The 22,692-nt window shown below is 48.0% G+C and overlaps 2 protein-coding genes and 1 pseudogene across 2 annotated transcripts in view; 1 reads left to right on the top strand and 2 right to left on the bottom strand.

The window, feature by feature from the left end:
* SLC44A3 (solute carrier family 44 member 3) overlaps window positions 1–1,360 on the top strand; it is a 103,074-nt gene extending 101,714 nt beyond the window's left edge. The window contains exon 16 of the transcript XR_005834107.1: window positions 354–1,360. The gene's annotated coding sequence lies outside the window, so the exon portion shown is untranslated. The remainder of the gene's footprint in view (window positions 1–353) is intronic.
* The window catches only part of CNN3 (calponin 3), a 31,009-nt gene that overhangs the window by 6,511 nt on the left and 1,806 nt on the right, over window positions 1–22,692 (bottom strand). The window contains exon 2 of the mRNA XM_040627013.1: window positions 22,484–22,692. This exon is cut by the window's right edge and continues 1 nt beyond it. Coding sequence (XP_040482947.1) covers window positions 22,484–22,540 — 57 coding nt within the window. The 5' untranslated portion in view covers window positions 22,541–22,692. The remainder of the gene's footprint in view (window positions 1–22,483) is intronic.
* LOC103669356 lies at window positions 5,847–7,160 on the bottom strand (annotated as a pseudogene).

The raw sequence follows: 22,692 nt of genomic DNA, 5'->3' as shown, positions 1-22,692 counted from the left end.
TTGTTAAAAAACACATGCTCAAGTTCTCAAGCTATTCCTTGTTCTAGGAATATTAAAGGGGGCTGGTTAGCCAATTAAGGAGAAGAACACATGGGGCGCCTCGGTGGCACAGCGGTTAAGCGTCTGCCTTCGGCTCAGGGCGTGATCCCAGCGTTCTGGGATCGAGCCCCACATCAGGCTCCTCCGCTGGGAGCCTGCTTCTTCCTCTCCCACTCCCCCTGCTTGTGTTCCCTCTCGCGCTGGTTCTCTCTCTCTCTGTCAAATAAATAAATAAATAAATCTTTAAAAAAAAAAAAAAAAAGAACACTGCTGGAAAGAAGAGATTAGGTGTCGTTCTTCTTCTCATTACACAGGTGAAAATGCCACCAAGAAGCAGACAACACCCAGGGGGATGGAGACCGTGACGCACTTGGGGCCGACTACAGCGGCGTCCATGGAAATGGGGGTGAACACAGAAACATTTGCTTCCATAAAACATGCTTAGGTTTCATTAGTGAAATATACAGTCCGGCGACATTTTTGTTAGGGCCTTCGCGTTCTAGGTCCACAGAGGAACCCCCTCGCGGGCCCTCACCACCAAGAGGCGCGGGCGGGGTTTCTGCTTCCCCGCAGGGGGCAGATGACTCCTCTCATCACTGTGTCCTTTAGCGAGACAGCAGTCCCTGATCCGCATTTTCTTCCCAAGTTCGAGAAACGGCGCTATGCCTCTGGCAGAATAAGGGATAATTTATTTAAGCTGTAGATTTACTTAGCCAGAATTATAAATGGAAATTCAATGAGTTTACATTTAAATAAGACAACTAACACAGGCCGTGCATCCAGGATCGAATTCTGGCCTGGAGGTTAGTTTACAAAAGGTCAGGCACAACGTACAGCTAGTGCACAATGTGTGTTCCTCGCCTGCCCTCCCGTACTCTCTCTCCTAACACACATTTATTCTGATCTCCGGCCAGGCTGGGTTACACGGGCATCTGGATGTGGGAACAGGAAATGAGGAGGTTAGTGATGCCGGACGAAAGGACACTGACCTCCGGTAAGCAGGAAGGAGCCATCACTCCTATTATACCTCAGGTACACACGCTTAGATAATGAATGTATCTCCCTCAACATATCGGACATACCTGTCTACATAATGGCACCTTTAGAAAACGGAATAAATAATTTGGTAGAAAAAATTTGAAGACGACTATATTTTCACACTGGGTTCTTGTTCTAAGTGAGCAAAAAGTATAAATGTGCGCGGTGGGGAGGGGTTGCGGGATGGATGGGAAGGGAAAGGCAAAGAAGGAACACAAGTGCCCCTTAAGCATTAGCCGTGGAAAGCAATCTGGAGTGGAGTTTTTGTCAAAAGCAAAGCACTCTCAATCAGGAGCTGCATTTCAATGAACCTAAAGACAGAGTACGGGCCACAGTTCATAGTTAATCCATCTAACTAACTTCTGATCCATTTCTTGTCTATACAACAAGAAGGCTGAATTCAGTGAGTACACTGGGTCTCTTTCCATTCTAAGTTCTAAACCATTTGGTCAACCAGCAAAAATTGTAAGGAAATGCATTCTCTTTATTTTTTTCAAATGTAGAAATGGAAGTTATGTTGGAAGGGTTTGGGGTGTTTTTTCGGGGGGGGGGAGACCAAATGAGACCAATTATTATTCAACAAAACATCAAAGCATATTTCATTTATTCAAATGCATCTGACAGATTCAATGTTATGCCCCAAACCACAAAGTGATTGCACATCTAACTTTAAATATCCTAGTAGAAGAGCCAGAGAGAAATTAATCTTCTCTGCTGATTGTTCTTACCAAGGGAGCGATGAGAGAACAAGGACTAGAATCAGCTGGACCTGGGCTCAAACCCTGACTCTACCAGGGACCACTTACAAGACGGGGCTCTACACAGCTGACTCTGTCTCTAGACTCAATGTGACAGCATGTGTGCAGAAAAAATTCATAAGCACATACATGCGAAGTTCAGGACCCCAAGTGGTGAACTAAAAATGAAAAGTAGGTACGATCCATAGTCTATAACTGTTGGTTCTGGTGTAGGGTTTTCCTTCATGTGAACAAGCAGCAAGGATTTTTCTACCCAAATACTGCTAATATTTTTTAAGTAAGTGAGCTTCGGGCAGACAGGCCAGCTAAACAGAATTCAAAATATTGGAGAATATACTTTTTTTTTTTTTAAAGATTTTATTTATTTATTTAACAGAGATAGAGACAGCCAGCGAGAGAGGGAACACAGCAGGGGGAGTGGGAGAGGAAGAAGCAGGCTCACAGAGAAGCCTGATGTGGGGCTCGATCCCATAACGCCGGGATCACGCCCTGAGCCGAAGGCAGACGCTTAACCGCTGTGCCACCCAGGCACCCCAATATACTTGTTTTTTAAAAAAAGTTTGAAATGAAAAAAAATTCCTATGAAATCATCTAGGGAAAAAAAAATCTATTTCAAATTGTCCTTTAGCTTCTGGCCTGCAGCCCTGTTCGGCAGGACACAGAGACTGAGTGCTTCCTTTAAACGTGCATCAGAACACAGCCCAAGCAAATGTGGTTATGTTAACTACAAAGGTTATTCTTTAACTATCTGATATGCACAACTTTTAAAAATAAAAAGCTTTGGCCAATAAAATTTATTCACTATTTTCATCTAAAAAGCTTTCATTTCTGAACACCCGGCAGAAAAACATGACATTTTCTTCCTTCCAACAAGAAAATTAGCTTAAAAAATTACTTAAGACATCATGGAAATTTTACTCTGATTTGTTTAAAAATCGTTCTTCCAAGTTATTTATAAACATCATTTTCTTCACTCTTCTCCAAGATTTATTTTATCCGATCTTCCCAAGCCACTTTCTCAGAGTTTCTGCCCGCGTCTTTCGAGGACGCAGCGGCCCCCTTCTTCGTGGCCATGCCTCCTTTCCCGAACACCTGCGTCCCGACCCTTCTCACGGGCAGGCGCACCTCCTGGCGACTGTGGTACCCCGACTGTGAGCACCTGCCGCAGGCTCCCCACCAACGCTCACCAGCGTGCTCCTGCCGCATCCGATCAGACCATCAAGAGACGACAACAATGAGACGGAAGAAGGCCTCTGGGGCACTGCGGCCGAGCGTCCGCCCTCCTGCCTGTCCTGCTCCCACCCCGCGGGCGTCTTCAGTTGCCCCCCTTCCTCCTGTGCTGGGGCTGATGCTCAGGCCGAGGGTGGCATCAGCCTTCTGCCCTTCCCGCCCTCCGCCTCGCGCCCCGGAACCACGAGCCCCCGTGTGGCGTCACCCTGTGGTTCAAGGGCAGCTCAATCCTGGCTAGCTGCACGACCGTTCTTTCGGATTGCTACGTAACATTAAACATTAAAAAATAATGAACAGTACAGAAATATGGAGTGTGCATGTTCGATGGGGGTACTACTGCCCCCCCAAAGGGGTGAAAATAGGTTCTTGTGGTGGGCACAGAAAACCACCGTGGACACTACAATACTCTGTGACCCTCCCCAACAAACTCGATTCCTTTGTACTCAATTCGGTGGGAGTCAGGAGGCAATTAGGAAAGACTTCTACAGACTTTCTCCAGGGAAGCGTTGATGGAAACGAGGCTGAGAAGCACCCAGACCATGAAAACGCACAAGTCTCTCTTCGACAACCCCCCGCCGCCCCGCCATCCTACTCCTTTCCCAGAGAGAAGCACCTGTCTTCTGCCACTTCTTCCACGGGCACAGTATATGAGGGCGAGTCCAGTATAAAACAGCACGAGAGTCAGGCCGCCTCCACAAGCTCGAGCCCGGAGGGCCTAGGCGTCCTAACAGCAAGGGGAGACTCTAGATCAGACGACAGCCGACAGCCGACAGCCATCCCTCCCGGGCACTGAGGTCTGAGAGGCTGCCCCACCAGAATCCCTGAAAGGGAAAACAGCGGGGAGGGACACCGAGCTTCAAAAACATCTCAAAAAGAGACCCCCAAGTGCAGTTCCTGCACGGTTTTTATGGTGCTTCTCAGCGTAAGCAGGGAGCCTTCAGCTAAAGTGTAATTTAATGAAAAGGTGGGGGAGCTCCCAGCACGAGGAACAATGATTATATAGATATGACGAGAACTGTCTGAGGGCCCTACTTATGCCCAGGGATGTTCCAGAATCTACTGAAGAATGAAGACGTATCTTTCCCATGTACTCCTCACAATGTATTCTTATCACAGTGCTTGGTAGAACCTGGAAGCAGACAATTCCAGATCACTGAGCTCCCTGTCGCATTGAACCAAGATAATCCAGCATCACCCCAAACCCTCTAAGTACAATCATATTCAATGTAGGTCCCCTCTCTTTCCAGTGTTCCTGTGTCATGGATTTTTTTATTATTTTTTAAAGATTTTATTATTTGAGAAAGAGGGAGCATGAGCAGGGGGAGGGGCAGAGGGAGAGAGACAAGCAAACTATCTGCCCAGCAGGGAGCCCGCTGCTGAGGCCCAATCCCAGGACCCTGACATCATGACCCAAGCTGAAGTCAGATGCTTAACTAACTGAGCCGCCAGGCAAGCCCCCCACCTTTTAAAATATTTTATTTATTTATTTATCTGAGAGCAAGTGAGAGAGGAAGCGAGCGTGTCTTAAGCAGACTCTGTGCTGAGTGCGAAGCCCAACTCAGGCTCAACCCCACCACCCTGAGATCAAAACCTGAGACAAAAACAAGAGTTGGACACTTAACCGACTGAGCCACCCAGGTGTCCCACGGGTTCTTCCTTCAATGTCTTTCTCCATTACTCCTTCCTTCGGTCTGTCATTCGAGGGCTACTACGTACCAGTTAGCTTCAAAGGCAAAGTCTCGGCCCTGAAAAGCTTACATTCTAGTGGAAAGAGACAAACACCTATTAAAGATTTTATTTATTTATTAGAGAGAGAGAAAGCATGTGCACGCATGTAAGCAGAGGGACAAGCTACTCCACACTGAGCGCAGAGCCCCATGCGGGGTATCAATCCCAAAACCCTAAGATCATGACCTGAGCCGAAATCAAGAGTCGGAGGCCCAGCTGACTAAGCCACCCAGGAGCCCCAACAAATACCTATTAATAAGGTGTGTTAAGACATTTGCAGAATAAAATAATAATGATGATGATGATGTAGGGTATTTAAAATAAAGAATAGAGGGGAGCCTGGTTGGCTCCGTTGGTGGGGCATACGACTCTGGATCTCAGGGTTGCGGGTTCGAGTTCCACATGTTGGGTGTAGAGATGACTTCAAAATAAAACCTTAAAATAACGAACAGAACCCACTGGGACTACCACTGTCCTAATATGAGGACCAAATAGATTGCCATCTGAACACCACGATGCCTCTTCCCTTCTTTATTATCTTCCATTCTTGATACCTCATGCAAGACAATGAACAGGCTTTAACATTTCCTTACCTACCCCCCCCACACACCTTTGCAAATTTTTAAAGTATTCATTCATACTATGGATACAACAAACGAGATCTCAACCCTTGAAGTCAAACTTCAAAAATTTCCCAAAACTGTGTTCCCAACTCTAGTGTGACCTAAATAAGTAACCTAATCCTGACAACCCCATTTCTCACAGGTAGTCTTCCTTCCGGGACCACTGTGAGCATGAAGCCTGCTCCACGGGTAAAGAAGGGCGTATCTCAATGCCTGACACATCGGAGTTAATGCTCTCCTTTTATATGGGCTTGAGTCCAGAGGTACAAAGCTTTCTATTAACCAAACCGCATCGCAACCTGTTCACTTTATTGTCTACAATTCAAAAAGTTCTGCTGGGACTCATCTGGGTTACTGCCCATCGCCACTCACCTCAAAGCTCACTCCTGCCTGTCTTTGCATCCCAAATTCTCATTCTTTTTCAGGTCATTGCTGATGAAAAGGATGAAGTAACTACTTTTTAAAAAGCAGAAATTCTTTCTTATGGGGAATAGAGGTGGGAATTCCAGAGAAAATCCCTTTACATTTGGGATACGAAGGTCAAGGTAGATTGCATGCCTTCCTCAAGGTCACTACAGAATCTGAGACTCCTTCTGTGGTGTGACCTGTGCTAAAGATCCGATGGGGAAGGATTACATATTCCAGAGCTAAGGAAAACCGTATCCGCCTCAGGGAAACAGGAAGGACACCTAAGAGCTTTTTTCTTCCCCCATCATTTGTGTTTACAACTGAAACCCTGTGACTCCAAGTTAACATCCTTGCTGGTGAGCTGCTTACAGACACCAGAGAGAGCTTCAACCTTGTGCTCCAGGTCACTCTGCTGTGCTTTATCCAAACGAACCTCGGTGAGCAGAGGCTACCCAGCTTCACGTGGACCCTCTCGCCTACAATTCCGCTTGGAAAAACCAAGTCCTCCAGGATTGCGTCACGCACGGCTGTCAAAGTGCAGATCCTGGGACCCTTCTGCTCCTTTTTTGTATGGCTTTTTTTCAAGTTGGCTGAGGCAGAATTCTCTAAGCAATAGACAACATGCTTCCCACTGAACTTTTTCTCCAATTCACACACTAGCCGGACTAGGATTTTCTGGAAAGATTTCAGCTGGGGACTGGGAACAAAGACGATAAGAGCCTTCCAACCACCGCCAACTTCAATTTCCTTGGCTGCTGTTATATTCAGCTCCCTTCACTGGGCTTTGAGGTCCGAGTTCCTCTCCCGCTCAAGGACAGCCCAGGATATGCCGCACCTGAACTCATCCAGCTTCTGGCCATAGGGCTTCACGATTTTCGTGCTGGAACTGAACATGGCTTTCTCCTCGGTGAGCGTACTGGCCTAGGAAGAGCCTACGAGCGTTTTCAAGTCGGGCCTTTCTCTCAGAGGGACAGCCCGACCTTCAGATCAATGTATCAGCACATGGTACCAGCACAACTTTTTCTCTCCAAATATGTATACTCAAGTAAATACAAAGACATTATGACACAATGTACCAATACTGTAAGATGGACAATGTTTCTGAACCTAAGAGGAGTTGGGCCACTGCCTAAAGCAAACAGCATAACTAATAAATAAGAAAATGCAGAAAAAATAGAATGTCAATTTTGTCTTCTCTATCTAGAAACTGACCTTCAGACTACATAGCTTAGAATATACATAGTTCAAACTTGGACTCTGAACCCCCAAAACAAATAATCCCTTAAAAAAAATGGACAGAAGACATGAACAGAGATTTCTTGAAAGAAGACATACAGATGGCCAACAGACACATGACAAGATGCTCAACATCAGTCATCATCAGCGAAATGCTAATTAAAGCTACAATGAGATACCACCTCGCACGATCAGAATGGCAAAAAATCAAAAACGCAAGAAACAAAAGTCTTGGCAAGGACGTGGAGAAAAAGGAACCCCTCTGCACTGTTGGTGGGAACGCAAACTGGTGCAGCCACTGTGGAAACGAGTATGCAGGTTCCTCAAAAGTTAAAAATAGTATGATCCAGTAACTGCATTACTGGATATTTACCGGAAAAATACAAAAATACTAATCCAAAGAGATACATGCACCCCCATGTTTACAGCATTATTTACCACAGACAATTATGGAAGCAGCCCAAGTGTACATCCATAGATGAATAGATAAAGAAGTGGTTGGGGCGCCTGGGTGGCTCAGTTGATTGAGCGTCTGTCTTCAGCTCAGGTCATGATCCCAGGGTCCTGGGATTGAACTCTGAAGCAGGCTCCCTGCTGAGCAGGGAGACTGATTTTCCCTCTCCCTCTGCCTGCTGCTCCCTCTGCTTGTGCTCTCTGTCAAATAAATAAATAAAATCTTAAAAAAAAAAATGTGGTGTATATATGTGTGGGTGTGTATGATGGAATACTACTCAGCCATAAAGAGGAATGAAATCTTGCCATTTGCAATGATACAGATGGAGCTAGAGAGTATTATGCTAAGTGAAATAAGCCAGAGAAAGACAAATACCATATAACTTAACTGTGTGAAACAAAACCGAGAAAAAAAACAAAAATGAACAAAGGGGTTAAAAAAAAAAAAAGTGAAAGACACAATCCAAAAAACAGACTCTTAACTATGGAGAACAAGGGGGTGGGGGAGATGCTGAATCACTCTATTGCACACCTGAAACTAATATAACACTGTATGTTAACTATCCTGGAATTAAAATTATAAAAAAATAATAAAAAGACATCTATCTATCTATATAAACAAATGAATGAATGAATGAGTGAGTGTTGCTTTGAAATTTCAAATCTCAGCAAGTAGGAGTAAGCCTAGAGGCCAGATTCCCAGAAGAGTTCAGACTCAGAAAGAACGATGAACAAAGACACACGTATTAAACAGCTCAGTGTTTAACCAAAGTTAACAGGAACCTAGATGTGGGCCCACTGCTTCCTGACCCCGACCCAAAAGGCAAGGGCCTCTCTACTACAGGCTGAAGAGCCTGCGGTCATGCTAGAGCGGACTCCTGGAGAGACGGTGTGCAGCTACCTGGGCAGGGGGCGGAGGGTTGGGGGGTGCTGAGGGGAGGCAGTCATCCCCAAGTAGGAGCCAGCACACCCACGGCAAGCCACATCCAACGTGCCTATGTCCTCTCCTTGGGGGCAGGACAGGCTTCAGTCCTCTTGGACCCCTAGCGTGCACGCCGGGTGCACAGTGGGTCCTCAATAAATGAGTTTTCATCCACTGACAGTAGTACCAACTGGAGAAATGCTACAGATTTAAAGATGTATCTTGTTTCGGAAAGGCATCTGCATGTGAATGCTGCTGGTTTTTCTAGGCACCACACCTCCTTGATCTACCAATCTAGTCATCTTAGATGGATCACTAGGGCCATATTTGTTTTACTTTCTCATAAAAGCCCCTATGTCTATGGCACTCCTTAGGTCCAGGTTAGTGACTCTAGAAGTGGGGGCTGGTCAGAAGCAACCACCATGCCCACTGCGCTGGTCCACGTCAAGGCAGGAGGAGCTCCCAGTGATATGTACCTTCAGGCTTACATCTACATCTGTTCTCTTCTGCGTTTTCATTATATAGATATAGTTTTTTAAAGATGTATTTATTTGAGAGAGAGATCGCACACAAGAGGGGGAGAGGGAGAGAGAACCTCAAGCAGACCCCACACTGAGCGCAGAGCCCAACACGGGGCTCCATCTCACGACCTTGAGATCAGGACCTGAGCTGAAACAGGGTCGGATGCTCAACAGACCGTACCACCCCCGCGCCCAAGTCTCTTCTGTTGTGGTAACAAATTAACAACTGACAACCTGGAAACTGCTGGACATACTTTCTAAACTTAAGGAAAACTAAATTGGTAATAGCTCAAAAGAAACAAAGTTCAGTTTCAGAAAATCATAGCTTGGGGCGCCTGGGTGGTGCAGTCGTTAAGCGTCTGCCTTTGGCTCAGGGCGTGATGCCGGCGTTCCGGGATCGAGCCCCGCATCAGGCTCCTCCACTAGGAGCCTGCTTCTTCCTCTCCCACTCCCCCTGCTTGTGTTCCCTCTCTCACTGCCTGTCTCTCTCTGTCTAATAAATAAATAAATCTTAAAAAAAAAAAAAAAAAGAAAATCATAGCTTAATAAATTATTCCAGATATATGTAAAATCCTGCAGCAAGTTCTAGAACTAACTAGTCATGCATACTCAATAAGCTAAACTACTCTGTCTAAAAAAACTAATGCTGTCTTGGTCTGCACAGGTGTACGATTCTTTATAAAATACTACTGCTTGTCTTATGTGCTTGACAACACAGCTCTGTGAGGTAGCCAAGGAGAGGATTATTTAAATAAAACAAGTGTGAGAAGAGTATGTGAACCAGAAAACCTTATGCAATTGTCGTCGCCCTTACTTTATAAAGAGGGAAAACCAACTCGCCAAAGCAAGGATTAGAATCCTTTGACATGAAGGTGTCTTATCTACCTCATCACAGTGATCAAAACAGCATGAGTCAGTGCTCTGTAGTCAAACAAAGGAGTTAGTTAATAATCCCACTGGACCCAACAGGTTCAACCGCATCCATGGCATTACTGTGATCAATTCTGAGTGCTGCATTCTAAGAGGGGCCACTGACTAACGATCAGTTTCTAGAAGAGGCAAACTGAATGGAGGAAAGAGGAGAAAAATCATCCACGGCCCATAAGGAGAGACTGGTCAGCCAGGAGCGGCTATATATAACCTAGAAGGGACTTCAGGGGCAAGAGAAGAAATAGGCTAATACCATCTAAATATTTAGATCAAAGTCATATAGGGGCACCCGGCTGGCTCAGTCAGTGGAGCGTGCAACTCTTGATCTACATCCGGGTTGTGAGTTCGAGCCCCACACCTGGTTGTGGAGATTACTGAAAAATAAAAATCTTAAAAAAAAAAAAAAGGCCTATAGAAGAGGAAGTCCATCTATTCTGAATGGCACACTGGAAGTTCTAGGGCGACGCACTGGACGCATGCAGGAACGGAGCGCGCGCACGCGGGTGCCAGCCAGCACAGGCGGGGAGACCCACGAGAAAGCCTGCTGGAGAACATGGTCTTGCTTCGGAAGGAGGCCGGCTGGGTCTTGACTCTGACGTTGCGGCAGAAATCCCGCTGAAAGGGGACTGTCCCTGAAGGCCCACGGGCAAAGCAGATGAACACAGAGCACTCCTCCGTGCTGGTTCCTTCGCCTCTCGACCAGGATCTGAGGCTCCGCCTCCCGCACGGCTCCTCAGACCTGCAGGCCTCCGGGGTATTGGCGGCCATCTACATCTTCAGGCACCTGCGTCCTCAGCAGGCATCCAGGTGCCGCCTCCATAACCTGAGTCGGCCCGTGGACGGCCTGAAAAGTTGCCCTGTTTCTATAACCACAGGGGACATCACGGCAGTGACCTTTCTGTAGCTCTGGCATGCACACTCACTCCTCATCAGTGATACGGCAAGTCGGCTTCGTAGGGTGGGTCCTGTGACCTGAGGGGGCATGAGATCCACCTCCAAGGCCCCAAGTGTACACCGTACTTACAAGGAACTCGCCTCTACTGACCCAGGAAACGCCCTCTGCTCCCACATCGCTGACCACGTTCATCCAAGTGCTCCCAGCTGCCCACCCCGAAGGTGAGTCAAAACACACATCACCCCCTCACTCTGAGCTACTGATGGCCCATGGGCAGAAAGGAGGCCAAGGAGAAGCAGGACGCCAGGCTTTCAGTACGTCGGGAGCTCCCTCCTGTTGGGGGCCGAGCTCTAGATCTCAGATCATGAATGCCTTTTCTGACTACAGCCGAGTCTGTCCCTTGGAGAGAGCTGGCTCTACACAACCAGGGAGAACAGAGCTCGGATACCTCACCTGAAACAGGCTGGATGCTGGCCAGGGAGATGGCACAGGAGTCCTCCAGAGACGTTAACTGTGCAAGATACCAGGGCCTTTTTCTCCCCAGTGAAAATTAGATACGAAATGTCCATCAAAAAGCAGGGCGGAATTTCACATTTCCTCTTTTTAAAAAATTTTTATAACTTACATCATGAAATAGCATATGAAGATCCAGGACTCTCAACTTGAGACCCTAAGTAAAAAGCTTTTTGGTTCACTTTAATGGGGAGTATGAAAAAAAATGGAAGTCAAAAGTAAGGTTCCAACACCTTCCTGTCACCAAGTCCCACACACAACTACCAGGAAAGTCAGGACAGATACACACTAGGGTGCAAGCTGCTTCTACACTGAAACAAAAACAGGGAAGAGTTCAAGACTGACAGAGTTCCTTAAAAACAGCAACAACAGTTTGACCATGGTTCCCTCGTCCAGTCCTGAAGGGCAGGAGGCCGCATCCCGACCACACGGCGAAGCGCACGCTGTGCGGGCCTGGAGCTGCCGGCCGGCACGAGAACACGGTTCCTCGGAAGCACCGCGCCGGCCGCGGAGTGCGGGCAGAAGTCTCTTGGAGGCTACGTCGCGAAGGCCTGCTAAAGACAGCCAGGCACAGAAACCACAGGAACCCAGCTTCGCATCCCTTCCAGATCAAGGGCCGAGGGCATGAGAGCGAGCGGCGCACAGGCCGCGAAGGGGCCTCGCGGGCCTCAGCAGAGAGAAGCGGCCGAGGCAACAGCGTGTCCGGCACGCAGCCCCCTGGCCCACCTCCTCCCGCTGCCGCCACCGCCCGCACCCTCGGCCCGGAAGACAAGGTCAGGAGCACAGTGACACCCCTCTTTCCCGGGAGAGGGCGAACCCACAACGGCTCGGGAGGAGAGGTCTCCCCCACCTCAGCTGTTCCGGTCCTCTTACGGGTTCTTTCCCCACTTTCCATGGGAACCCTCTTCCCTCTACTGCCTCGGCCTCACTCACCGTGGGTACTGAGCCCCTCCCCTTACTTGGTCCATCAGTGGGCACAGACCACCCCCCACCCTGTCGGAAACAAGTGCATCTGTTTTTTTTCTTTTGAACATAGCTGACACACAGTGGTACAGGTGTCCAGCACAGTGATCTCACTTCTTTGCACACGATGCAACACGCACCACGACATGCATATATACGTATATATTTAAGGAATCCTACACCCATCCTGGGGTTTGAACTCAAGAGTCGCACGCTCTTGCAACTGAGCCAGCCAGGTTTGATTAAACCTGCTGCCAGCTTCCAACACTGTCCTGTTTCTTTCACTTCATGACAAACCTCTCCATTTAGTACTTTTTCCTAACATCTCTGGAAATTTGCTCTACTGAAGACCATCTCTCAAAAGGTCACCAGTGACCCCTCAGTAGCCAAATCCAGTGCTGTGTTTCTGCAGCACTCCAGAAAGCCCCTTCAATCTCTCCTCCTGTGGCTTCTTAAAGGACATCATCCCCGAGCTTCCCTGTCCGGCCTGCCTTCTCCCCTTCTCCTTGAAAGCTGCCAATTCTCCCTGAGTTCTGGCTTCTGGTTAAAACAGTGAAGAGCATGGGCTCCGGAAGCTGAATGCTCGGGTTGGAGTCCGAGCTCCCCTGTGGCTGTCTCCTCACGTGGAAACTAGAGATCACTAACAGCGCTTACATCAGGGAGTTGCTGGGAAGAATGAATGACTTAATTCATGTAAACCATGAAGAAATCAATAAATGTCAACCTTTACCCTTCTATCTGTGCTTTGCTGGCCATTCCTGTCCAGATACCAAGAAGAGCTCCTCCTTTAAATTCAATGTATCCTACAGAACAGTCACTTGACACTATTTGATAGCCATTTTGATAAGAAATCATTTTGATGCTGCCTACGTTTTCTATTTTAAAAACTACTCAATATCTGGGGCACCTGGGCGGCTCAGTTGGTTAAGCATCCGCCATCAGCTCAGGTCATGATCCCAGGGTCCTGGGATCAAGCCCCACGCTGACTTCCCTGCTCAGTGGGGAGTCCTCTTCTCCCTCTGCCCCTCCTCCTCCCCCCCAGCTCATCTCTCTCAAATAAATAAACAAAATCTTTAAAAGAAAAAGAAAAAAAAAAAAAACCTACTCAGGGTGCCTGGGTGGCTCCGTTGGTTAAGTGCCTTCCACAAAGGTCGTGATCCCAGCATCCTGGGATCGAGCCCCGTGCTGGGCTCCCTCATCCGTGGGGAACCTGCTTCTCCCTCTCTGTCCTCTGGTGCTCGCTCTATCTCTCTCATGCTCCCTCTCCCTCAGATTAATAAAATTAAAAAAAAAAAAAAAAACCAACCCTACTCATTATCATCAATTGGTAAAAGAGATGCCCCCCCCCCACTCTGCTGCCAGCTCTCACCTGAGTGGTGGGGTGGCAGAGAGAGCAGGTGTCACAGATGTGACTCCTGACTTGATAAACATGAACTAAAACAAGTGACCTGAATTTTGACAAGGCCACTCTGATACAGTCTATATATATCTTTTTTTTAACATCAAGAGGAGAACCGCCTTCCCTTTCATACCTTTGGTGGGAAGTATAAACTGATTTTTTGGCAGAGCCATTCAGTACTACCTATAACACTTACAAATGTTAGCTCAAAAGTTATGTACTTTTCTACACAAGTACTTTTGAAGGAAACGTCCACCAGAAGGGAGGTAATGAATAAATAACGGGGATCCATACAACAGACTCTAATTCAGTTCTAAAATGGTCGACTGATACTCAAAGCTGCACAGTGGCTGGGTGGGGGTAACCGATACAGGATACTTTCACTACTTCTATATTTTGGTACCGTCTGCATCCTTCACAACACACACTTCATCCACAAAATCGGGGTAAAAAGAGAAGAGGCTCTCCTAGGCAAGGAGCACGGCGCCCTACAGAGACGACGTGTCGGAGAGTCACGGGCTCCACAGGGATCTGGACCCAGGTCTGACTCCAAGGCTACAGCTTTCCTCCACTAAATGTTCTGCTACGCCCAGCCTCCTAACCAGCCCAGATAGGAATGCTCTCTGCACGACACGGAGCCCAGAGAGCCGTGCTGCCTGCTGGAGGAGGCCCAGCCAGCAGCCTTAGACTCTGTGGCTTCCCGTCAAGTCCTTCCAACTCCCGGAGAGGCAAGAGCGCCTCCGAGAGCAACTGCCGCCAGCATCACCGTATCAGACTGCAGCACCACGACAGGCCGCAGAGCTCGAGACACAGCGTGGATTCGAACCAGCCCGTGGGCAATCTGCAGTCCCAAAGGGCGTTGCCCGTGTGGTTCAAAAGTTCGTAATAAGATACGTGGCAGAGACGCCTCAGACTGAAAACACGTGAACGCCTCCGCCGGCCCCTATAAAAAGAGGCTCCTCCGACACGCATGTTCTAGAAGGTGCTGACCGCCGAGCCGACACTGGGAAGAGGAAAAGAGGAAAACTACAAAATCAAGCCCAGAGAGGAAGAAAATTCAAAATGAAAGCCTGGCTGGCAAAGCACACGCACGCCCGTGGTGTGTGTGTGTGTGTGTGTCCCCGTCCGAGGGGAGGTGGGGCTGAGGGATTGATACAACATACAGGTCTCTCGAGAGAGGTAAGGAAAAAGCAGAGACACATGCCCTCCGGTCTTCAGAGCAGAGAATGGGCCCATTCAGGGGAAGGCATATGGCCATATGTGAACTCTCAAGGAAGGCCCTAGAGTTCCAGCTCAGCTGCTAAGCGCCAAGGACGCCGACGAGCTCACACTGTGATGTTTAACATCAGTATAATTTCTATACTCGATTAGAAGTATGATTGCTGTTGCTATTTTTGCATTCAAAGTGGAATCACATGTTTGAATTAGGAGAGACTCACTACACATGGTATTGATTATCTTCTCTCCTATTTCCTCCCATGTGAAACAAAAGGAGGGAGGGAAAACTGCACTAAGGAAGCACACACTTGCCCCCCTGCCCCCCGGGGGTGTGGAGCCTCGTGCCTCACTAAGCAGGCTGAGAGGCTTGGGACAGTGAGGAAAGATCAGGGTCCAAACATTTGGGAAGGGGGACGAAACAACAACGAAATCACAGCCAGCTCTGTGGAGCCACTCCACAACTAGCATCCCCCGGAAATTTGTGAGGGAGGCGAGGGAAATGGCCATACATGCTTAGGTTGTGTCTCACCCCAGAGTCCTTCAAAGACCTCCTCTTTTTTTCTGCACTCCTGACTCCAGTTCCCTGGCCTGCCCACTGCAGACTGCCGGGGGCTTCACACCCTGAAGCTTCCCACTGGCTGAAGGAAGATGCTGAAGAAGTTCCCTCCCTACCTCAGAGAGGAAAACTAAGACTAGGTCTTCTGAGCTCATGGACTGACTTCACACAGGTCTAGGTGGAGCCTTCATCAGACCAGTTAAAATAGAAGGCCTCCAGTGACAACCGAGATTTACACACGAAGAGGAAGGGGGGCCTGGCTGGCTCAGTCAGCGGAGCAGTGACGCCTGATCTCAGGGTTGTGAGTTCCGGCCCCAGGTTGGGTGTAGAGAGAACTTAAAGAAAAAAAAAAAAGAAACACAAAGAGGTAAATATGTTTGTCAGTCTACTGTGGAGAACAGGAGGCCTCTCTGAAACCAAGAAATGAAAGAGCTATCTTATCCCGTTTAACATAACTCAATCTCTTTAGAAAAAGCCAAATAAGAACAGGGCCAGAAAGGGAAGTCTCTGGCTCCACACAGAAGTCCCTGGCTCTGCAGACAATGTGGGCAGAAGGAGAACAGGGTTAGAGGCCCTGGGATTTCACAGAGGGAGCACAGGCCACCAGGGGAAGGAGTCTTGCCCGGATAAGGACTCTAGGGGCAGATCCTATTCCTGACACAGAAGCGAAACCCAGAGATACTGCTTGGCATCGTCGTCCCTTATCTGCCAGAAGCCTCATTCAGATACAAACAGATTCCTGAATGAATGTCCAAGTCCTGGACATAATCTCAGGATCTAGAAGATACGAGAAACTCAGAACACGGGACTGCACCTAACCCTCAGGGAACCAGCGGCAAAGTGGAACAATGGCTAACATTTACATAATGTGCACTTCTGGTTCCAGGCATAATTCTAAACACCTTCCATGGATTGTCTGCCTTACTCGTTTCTCAACGACCCTATAAAAGGTAGGTGTTTCCATATTCTTATTTTACAGATGAGACACAGGCTACTTCCCCAAGGTTACCAAGTCAGAGGCAGAACCAAAGATTCCGACCCAGATAGTCTACACGGTCCACATTCTTAGCCACTAGGTTCTACTTTCTCATGACAAGACCCTGAAGGAGATTAACGGGCATCTTCAAGTTCACAAGGATTCCCACGGTCATGTTTTCGTAAAATTTGCAACGAAGTTTTGTTTTGTTTTGTTTTAGAACTGACACCTCCTCCCCCTCCCCAAATTGCGTAAGCCTCGGGCCCCACAGACAACCAGGATCTGCGCCGGGCTCAGGAAATCCTTAACCAAAACCTGAGCACAAGTACGCCCGAGTAACAGCTAAGAGCCCTCTATGGCTAGGAATGCAGAGTTCAGAGGAACCACTGTGCGTGGACTGTATGCCACAGGAGTCTAATGCCTACAATAAAATGAAACTCGCCAAAAATCTAAGGAGAACCCCTCCCACCACCTAGCTGTAATGAGAAGGTAGTAAAGCATCTTCTCGTTCTCGTGGGTATAATGGTAACTGGCTGAAAAGCCAAAACCATCCAATTGTGCTTCATTTTTTTTTTACTGTTACAGATAATAATCATGGTTCACAACACACTTTTAAGTGAAAACACTCACTAACCCCCACGTTCCCAACCTGGAAGGGCAACAGTACCGGGACAAAGGACGCACCTCTGGTTGACTAGAGTAGCAAGGTCTTCTCACCGAGCTTATTTTTTCTAAGTAAGGTCCACACCCGACATGGGGCTCCAACTCATGACCCTGAGTCACATGCTCCACAGATAAAGCCAGACACAGAGGCAGACAAAGAGTACGATTTCCACGAAGGAAAGAGTGTAAAAAGCTGTGGGTTGGGGCGCCTGGGTGGCACAGTCAGTTGGGCGTCCCACTTTTGGTTTCAGCTCAGGTCAGGATCTCAGAGTTGTGAAATCCAGCCCCGCAAGGGACTCTGTGCTCAGCAGTGAGTCTGCTTGAGATTCTCTCTCTCTCTCTGCCCCTCCCAGGGGGGCACGCTCTCTCTCTAAAATAAATAAATAAATCTTAAGAAAAGAAAAGAAAGGAAAAGCAAAGCAAAGCTGTGGGTCACAGGACAGTGAGCTTGATAATGATCTTCATTAAAATTCCAGAGTGAAGAAGTCTCAGTATTTTAAAGAGGAAAGCACGGTACCCCTTCTCAAGTTAGCAAATGTATTTTCTGGAACTGTTTTGGTCAAGACAAGGGGAAAAAAAGAGGGCAGGTAAACCACAAGGGCACGTCCCATCCAGGTCAGCGGAAAGACCACTTTGCAGGTGGCCTTTGGGAGACGGGGGCATCCCACAGAGCCTTCCAGGAGGGACTTCTACTCTCCTAATTTGTGAGTCTAAGAAAGAGCCTCAGGGGCAACTCTCTCCGGTCCCCTCCCTCCTCGGGAACTTTGTACTATCACTTTGCTATTGCTCAATAAACCTTGCTTAAGTGTCTGCCTTTGGCTCAGGTCACGATCCCAGGGTCCTCGGACCCAGCCCAATGTCAGGCTCTCCACTCAGCGGGGAGCCTGCTTCTCCCTCTCCCTCTGCCTGCAGCTCTGCCTGCTTCTGCTCTGTCAAATAAATAAAATCTTTAAAAAAATAAATAAACCTTGCTTTGCTCCCAAGAAAGAAAGAGAAAGAAAGAGCCTCAGCAACAAAGGAATTTTCTTGGTAATGAGTTTTAACAAGCCGTAAAAACCACCTGATCCTCCCAAAATATCCCACTGCACTACAGAATACTTTCACGAAGAATACTCTAACAGGGTTGATTTCCAATTTTTAAAGATAGTAAAATCTACTCCTGATGGGTCAATTCATTAAATCACATATACTGTGATTAATTAAATCACAGATAGTAAAATCTACTCCTGATGGGTCAATTCATTAAATCACATATACTGAGCACCAACTACGTGCCAAGTTATATTCTAAAATACAGAGAGTGATGTATTTCATCAAAGAGTAAAACCGGAACCCAAACGGCTGGTGGAAAGAGACAATAAACAGAAGTTCTGAATTAAAAACCTATTTCTGGGGGAGCCTGGATGGCTCAGTGAGCAGAGCATGGACTCTTGATCTCAAGGTCATGAGTTCAAGCGCCACACTGGGTATGGAGCAAAAAAAAAAAAGCTAAAGCTAAATTCATGTACACCTTCGCCACGACACCGGTGCCCGACTAGCAGACCAAGGCAGACCGCCTTAGGGTGCGGTCTCCAGCTGGAGTCCACCGTCACCCGGGGTCCGTGGTCAGGAACACTCCAGGAGCGACTGCTCATCCAAAGGCAGGCAGGCTGGCAGGACTCGGGGGCCATTTGGTCCTATTTAATTATTACTATATGATTGTTTAACCTACTCTTCCGTGATTTACAATTTCAGTAATAAGTCTTCTGACATGGTTTTTAGCTGTTGAGGTTAACTTTTAGTAACCAAGAAGATTCTGTGGGAAGATACTTTGCTCAAATCACATTCCACGGGAGCAGGAACAGTGAGAACAGGCATTCCTATCCCATTCTTCTTAATAGTTCAGACAGATTCCCCCCAAAACACCCTGAGGTAAGATAATTTCAGCTCTACACACTCCCCCCACAACTGACTTCCCTCCACTTGTCCTGGGACCTCTCGGCTCCCTACCCCATTGGCTCTAAGACTGGTGAGGGCGGGCTTCCTTGCATCCTAACTTTAGGAGGAACTTCCCTGGCTCCAACATCTTGTCAGAGCCAAGCATCAGGACATACTGTGCTTTCCTTGAGGACCTGTCCTGTTTTCCCACAGCTTAAAGGGCACAGAACTGTATTCCTTTTCATTCTGGTCCCCAAACTGCAGTCAAGGGTCTGGCTCATCCTGGAGAATACATGCAAGACCTTACTACTTTATGAGTGTCTATGCACCCACCGAACTGTCTACACCAGCTTCTGTACTATCCCTGACCCTACACTCTATTATGATCTTCGTAGATGGAAAGTTACTGACTCTCGCTGTTTAAAGATGTGGTTCAGAGTCCATGCTGAAGGATTCTACTTTTTTAGGCTGTTTTCAAACTTCCTGCCCATTAAAAAAAAATTAATTACAAGTTTGACATGTTTTGCCATGTATTATCATCTTGTCGAATAAGTATCTTAAGCTTACAGATTTTTCCCTGAAATTTTACTAATTAAAAGTACTTAAGAGCAAAGGCTTCCTCAATTCCTTGATGAACTGCTTTCACAGCTGGAATATAGAAAGACCAAAGGCTTATTTAATAGAAATGGAATACTTAACAGAGGCAGTGACAAGTCTAAGAAATAGATTGCCAATATTCTATTACTAAGAACTAACAGCTACAATATAGTCACTGAGTACTTACTACAAACACACATCTCAATGCAATGCTTAGGGGCAGTAACTATCATTCCCCTCATCTTACTGATTAGGAAACAAGGACAGAGATACCCACTAACTTGCCCAACATCATACAAGGCAGTAGTGGCAGAGGGAGGACCAGAACCCATGTCTGCTCAATTCCAAGGTCCATTCCACACTGCTTCCTGAGGATGTTTGTATTTTTATCCATTTTGTTAAATGAAGTTTTGGGGGGAGGGGGGAGAACACTTTACATTTAAGCGACATATGTTATGCAATACATAAAGACAAAACAGAAAGAAGTCAAAAGGCGTCCAAACCAAGCGATATCAAAGTTCATGTTCCATACACCCACTCCGCTGTTGGCTCTGTGTCCTCAGCTGAAGTGCAGTATCTCATACAAAAGCCTAGCAAACATGGATATTCGATTTCCAAGCCCAGAACAGATGAAAACAGCATTGCGTGAATAATCACAATGTCAAAAAGTAACAGGTGGACAGCAAAAGTGGGTAGGGTGGGGCAGACAATAGTGACTTCACTAAGATATCACTTTTAGAGTGAAAATTCTTAGAATATTCCAACTGTCTTCTGTGATCTTGAGCAAATCACACCGTCTGAGCTTCAGCATCCTGATCTGTAAATGATGTTGGATAGCCCCAGCCATCCTTCCCACCTCACGGGGCTGCAGTGCTGTTAAGATCAAAAGACTTCCTATGAAAGGGTACCCTACGAAGGACCCATATAAATGAAGGGGGTTGTTAAAATATGGCTTTGGTGCTTACAGGAATAAACCCACAGTTATAGAAACCGAAAGCTATAACTAACTTTCCGAAGGCTCTGAAAAGTGAGGTTTTACTGTTTTTAAAAATGTATAATAATTATAGTGATCTAGCCTCAGTCTCTGCATTTCCTTCGTTGGTCTGCTCAATAAAAAGTAGGAAAAGGGCAGAAGCTGCTTCATTAGTCAGCAAAAAGAAATTAATATGGATATTAACATCCAAGAAAAATAAGTCACTTGAAGCACTGCCAAAGTTATCAGGACCTCATTTACAATGCAAAAGGTAGAGACTCAACGGCTGCCGGCCAAGAATCACAAGGGCGAATTAAAATTAATGTGCAGAAACCACGCCAGGGTATCCCATCCAACAATTTGGACTTGCCGGTTGCTCTGAAAAGATTCCTAAAGCTCCATTTGTAAACCTTGGAAAGAACCGAACGATCAGACACCAACCACTTACTTTTCTGTCCTTTAAAAAAATGTCCAGGAGACTGTTTTCTAATAAGGGCAACACACTTGACAAGGTAAAGGACCTCAACGTTCCAATTTTAGATTCGGGGACTAAAATCAATGCTTTGCTTCACCGACTGTTCAGAATTTATTAACAACTGAATTACGATGCGCGGGCTGTAACAAGGGTGAGAAGAGACAGAACTCTTCCTTGGGGTTTGACAACGGTGCGCTTCATTGCCTCTCGATAACTCAGTCTACACCGCAGACACCCCCAACACCGGGATGTTGCAGCCCCGACAACGCCAGCGTATTCTCCCAGCGGTCGGACGGTGCGGTAGCAACCCTGACATGCTTCGGCTCCCGGGAGGTTAATGGGAATGAAACCACAGCAGCCCTCCTTTGTGGCGCTTTGGCCAGACCAGCAGAAAGGAGACAATGAGTGTTCTGTGCGCAGTTCCGCGCCGATTGGCTGCGCTCTCCCCCCAGAAACCCCTGATGTCATGGGCTTGGAATGCAGGGAGGGAGGGAGGAAGGAAGGAGAGGATTTGGGGAGGGGGACGTCTCTCATCTCTTTCCCAGACCAAAAGTCCCAAAGATAAACCCAATGCATTCTTATGCTAGGCAGTGGCAAAGCTGAGAGTTACCAAAGCCAAATCACTCCTAACTTCAACCAGCCGCAGCAAATATACCCCAAACAAAAGCAACCCACGAAAATATCCTTGATATCGTTAAAGTCTAATGTACTACAAACTTCTGTTTTTTTAAAAAAAAATCTCAACTCTACAGCAGATATCACTCCCAAGGCGGCGCGCTCAGGCTTTGTCTGTTTTCTGCAGGAGCACAGCAGCAATTGGCCTCGAGGTACCGCGATTCGCAAACTGGGAAGGGTCCGGGGCTCCCTGGGGTCGGTGGACCGCTCAACGGTCCCCTCCCCGGGAAGAAGCAAGGAACAATGGGGGGCCCAGTTCGGCCACGTAACCGACTAACTTTGCTTGTGGCTGAATTCGGCCAGGGGTTGGGGTAGGAGAAAACTGCTGGGTCGGGCAGCTGCCTAGGCCGGGGCGGACGGCGGGGGCTGCGTGCTGGGTCCCCAGCCGCGCCGACGGGCCCCACCTAAGGGCGAATGACCAGGCAGGAGCGCCCTCTTCCCGGAGGGGCGCGTCCTGCAGCCACGGACTGGCTCTGGTAACTGCAGGCTGGCGCTGCGGGATTCCAGGAGCCCGGGAACTCACCTCCCGCCACTAGTCCCAGCCCGCGGCGTTGAACAAAGCCGGGAGAACGCCCGGGGGCCGGCGCTTCGAGCCCGGCGACGGGACCGGGACGCGCGACCAGTCTCGCGCCGCCCCGACGTCTCCTTCCTGCAAAGCCCGACAGCCCAGGCGCTCAGAGGCGAAGCGCGGCCCAGCGCCGCCCCAGTCCCAGAGACCCCCGGGCGGCGTCTAGCTTCCCACCCCTCGCCCAGGGCTCCACCCGAGCCCCGGCGTACCTTGTTCTTGACCTCGGCCGAAAGCCCGTAAGAAGGGCCCTTGTTGAAGTGGGTCATGGTGGTTCGGGCGGCGAGAAGAGGCTGCGCTCGGGTCTGGGGGTTTCTCGGACTCGGCTTCCCCGCTCCTGGCCCTGAGGAGTGGCCGCAGCGCGAGATGCTCGGAGCTTGCTCCCCTGGGCGGCGCAGGAGACGCCCAGACGCGGCGGCGG

Source organism: Ursus maritimus, unplaced genomic scaffold (genome assembly GCF_017311325.1).
Source record: "Ursus maritimus isolate PB19 unplaced genomic scaffold, ASM1731132v1 scaffold_12, whole genome shotgun sequence".
Lineage (NCBI taxonomy): Eukaryota > Metazoa > Chordata > Mammalia > Carnivora > Ursidae > Ursus > Ursus maritimus.
Note: the sequence above shows the minus strand (reverse complement) of the source record. Positions and strands in the feature narration are given on the sequence as shown.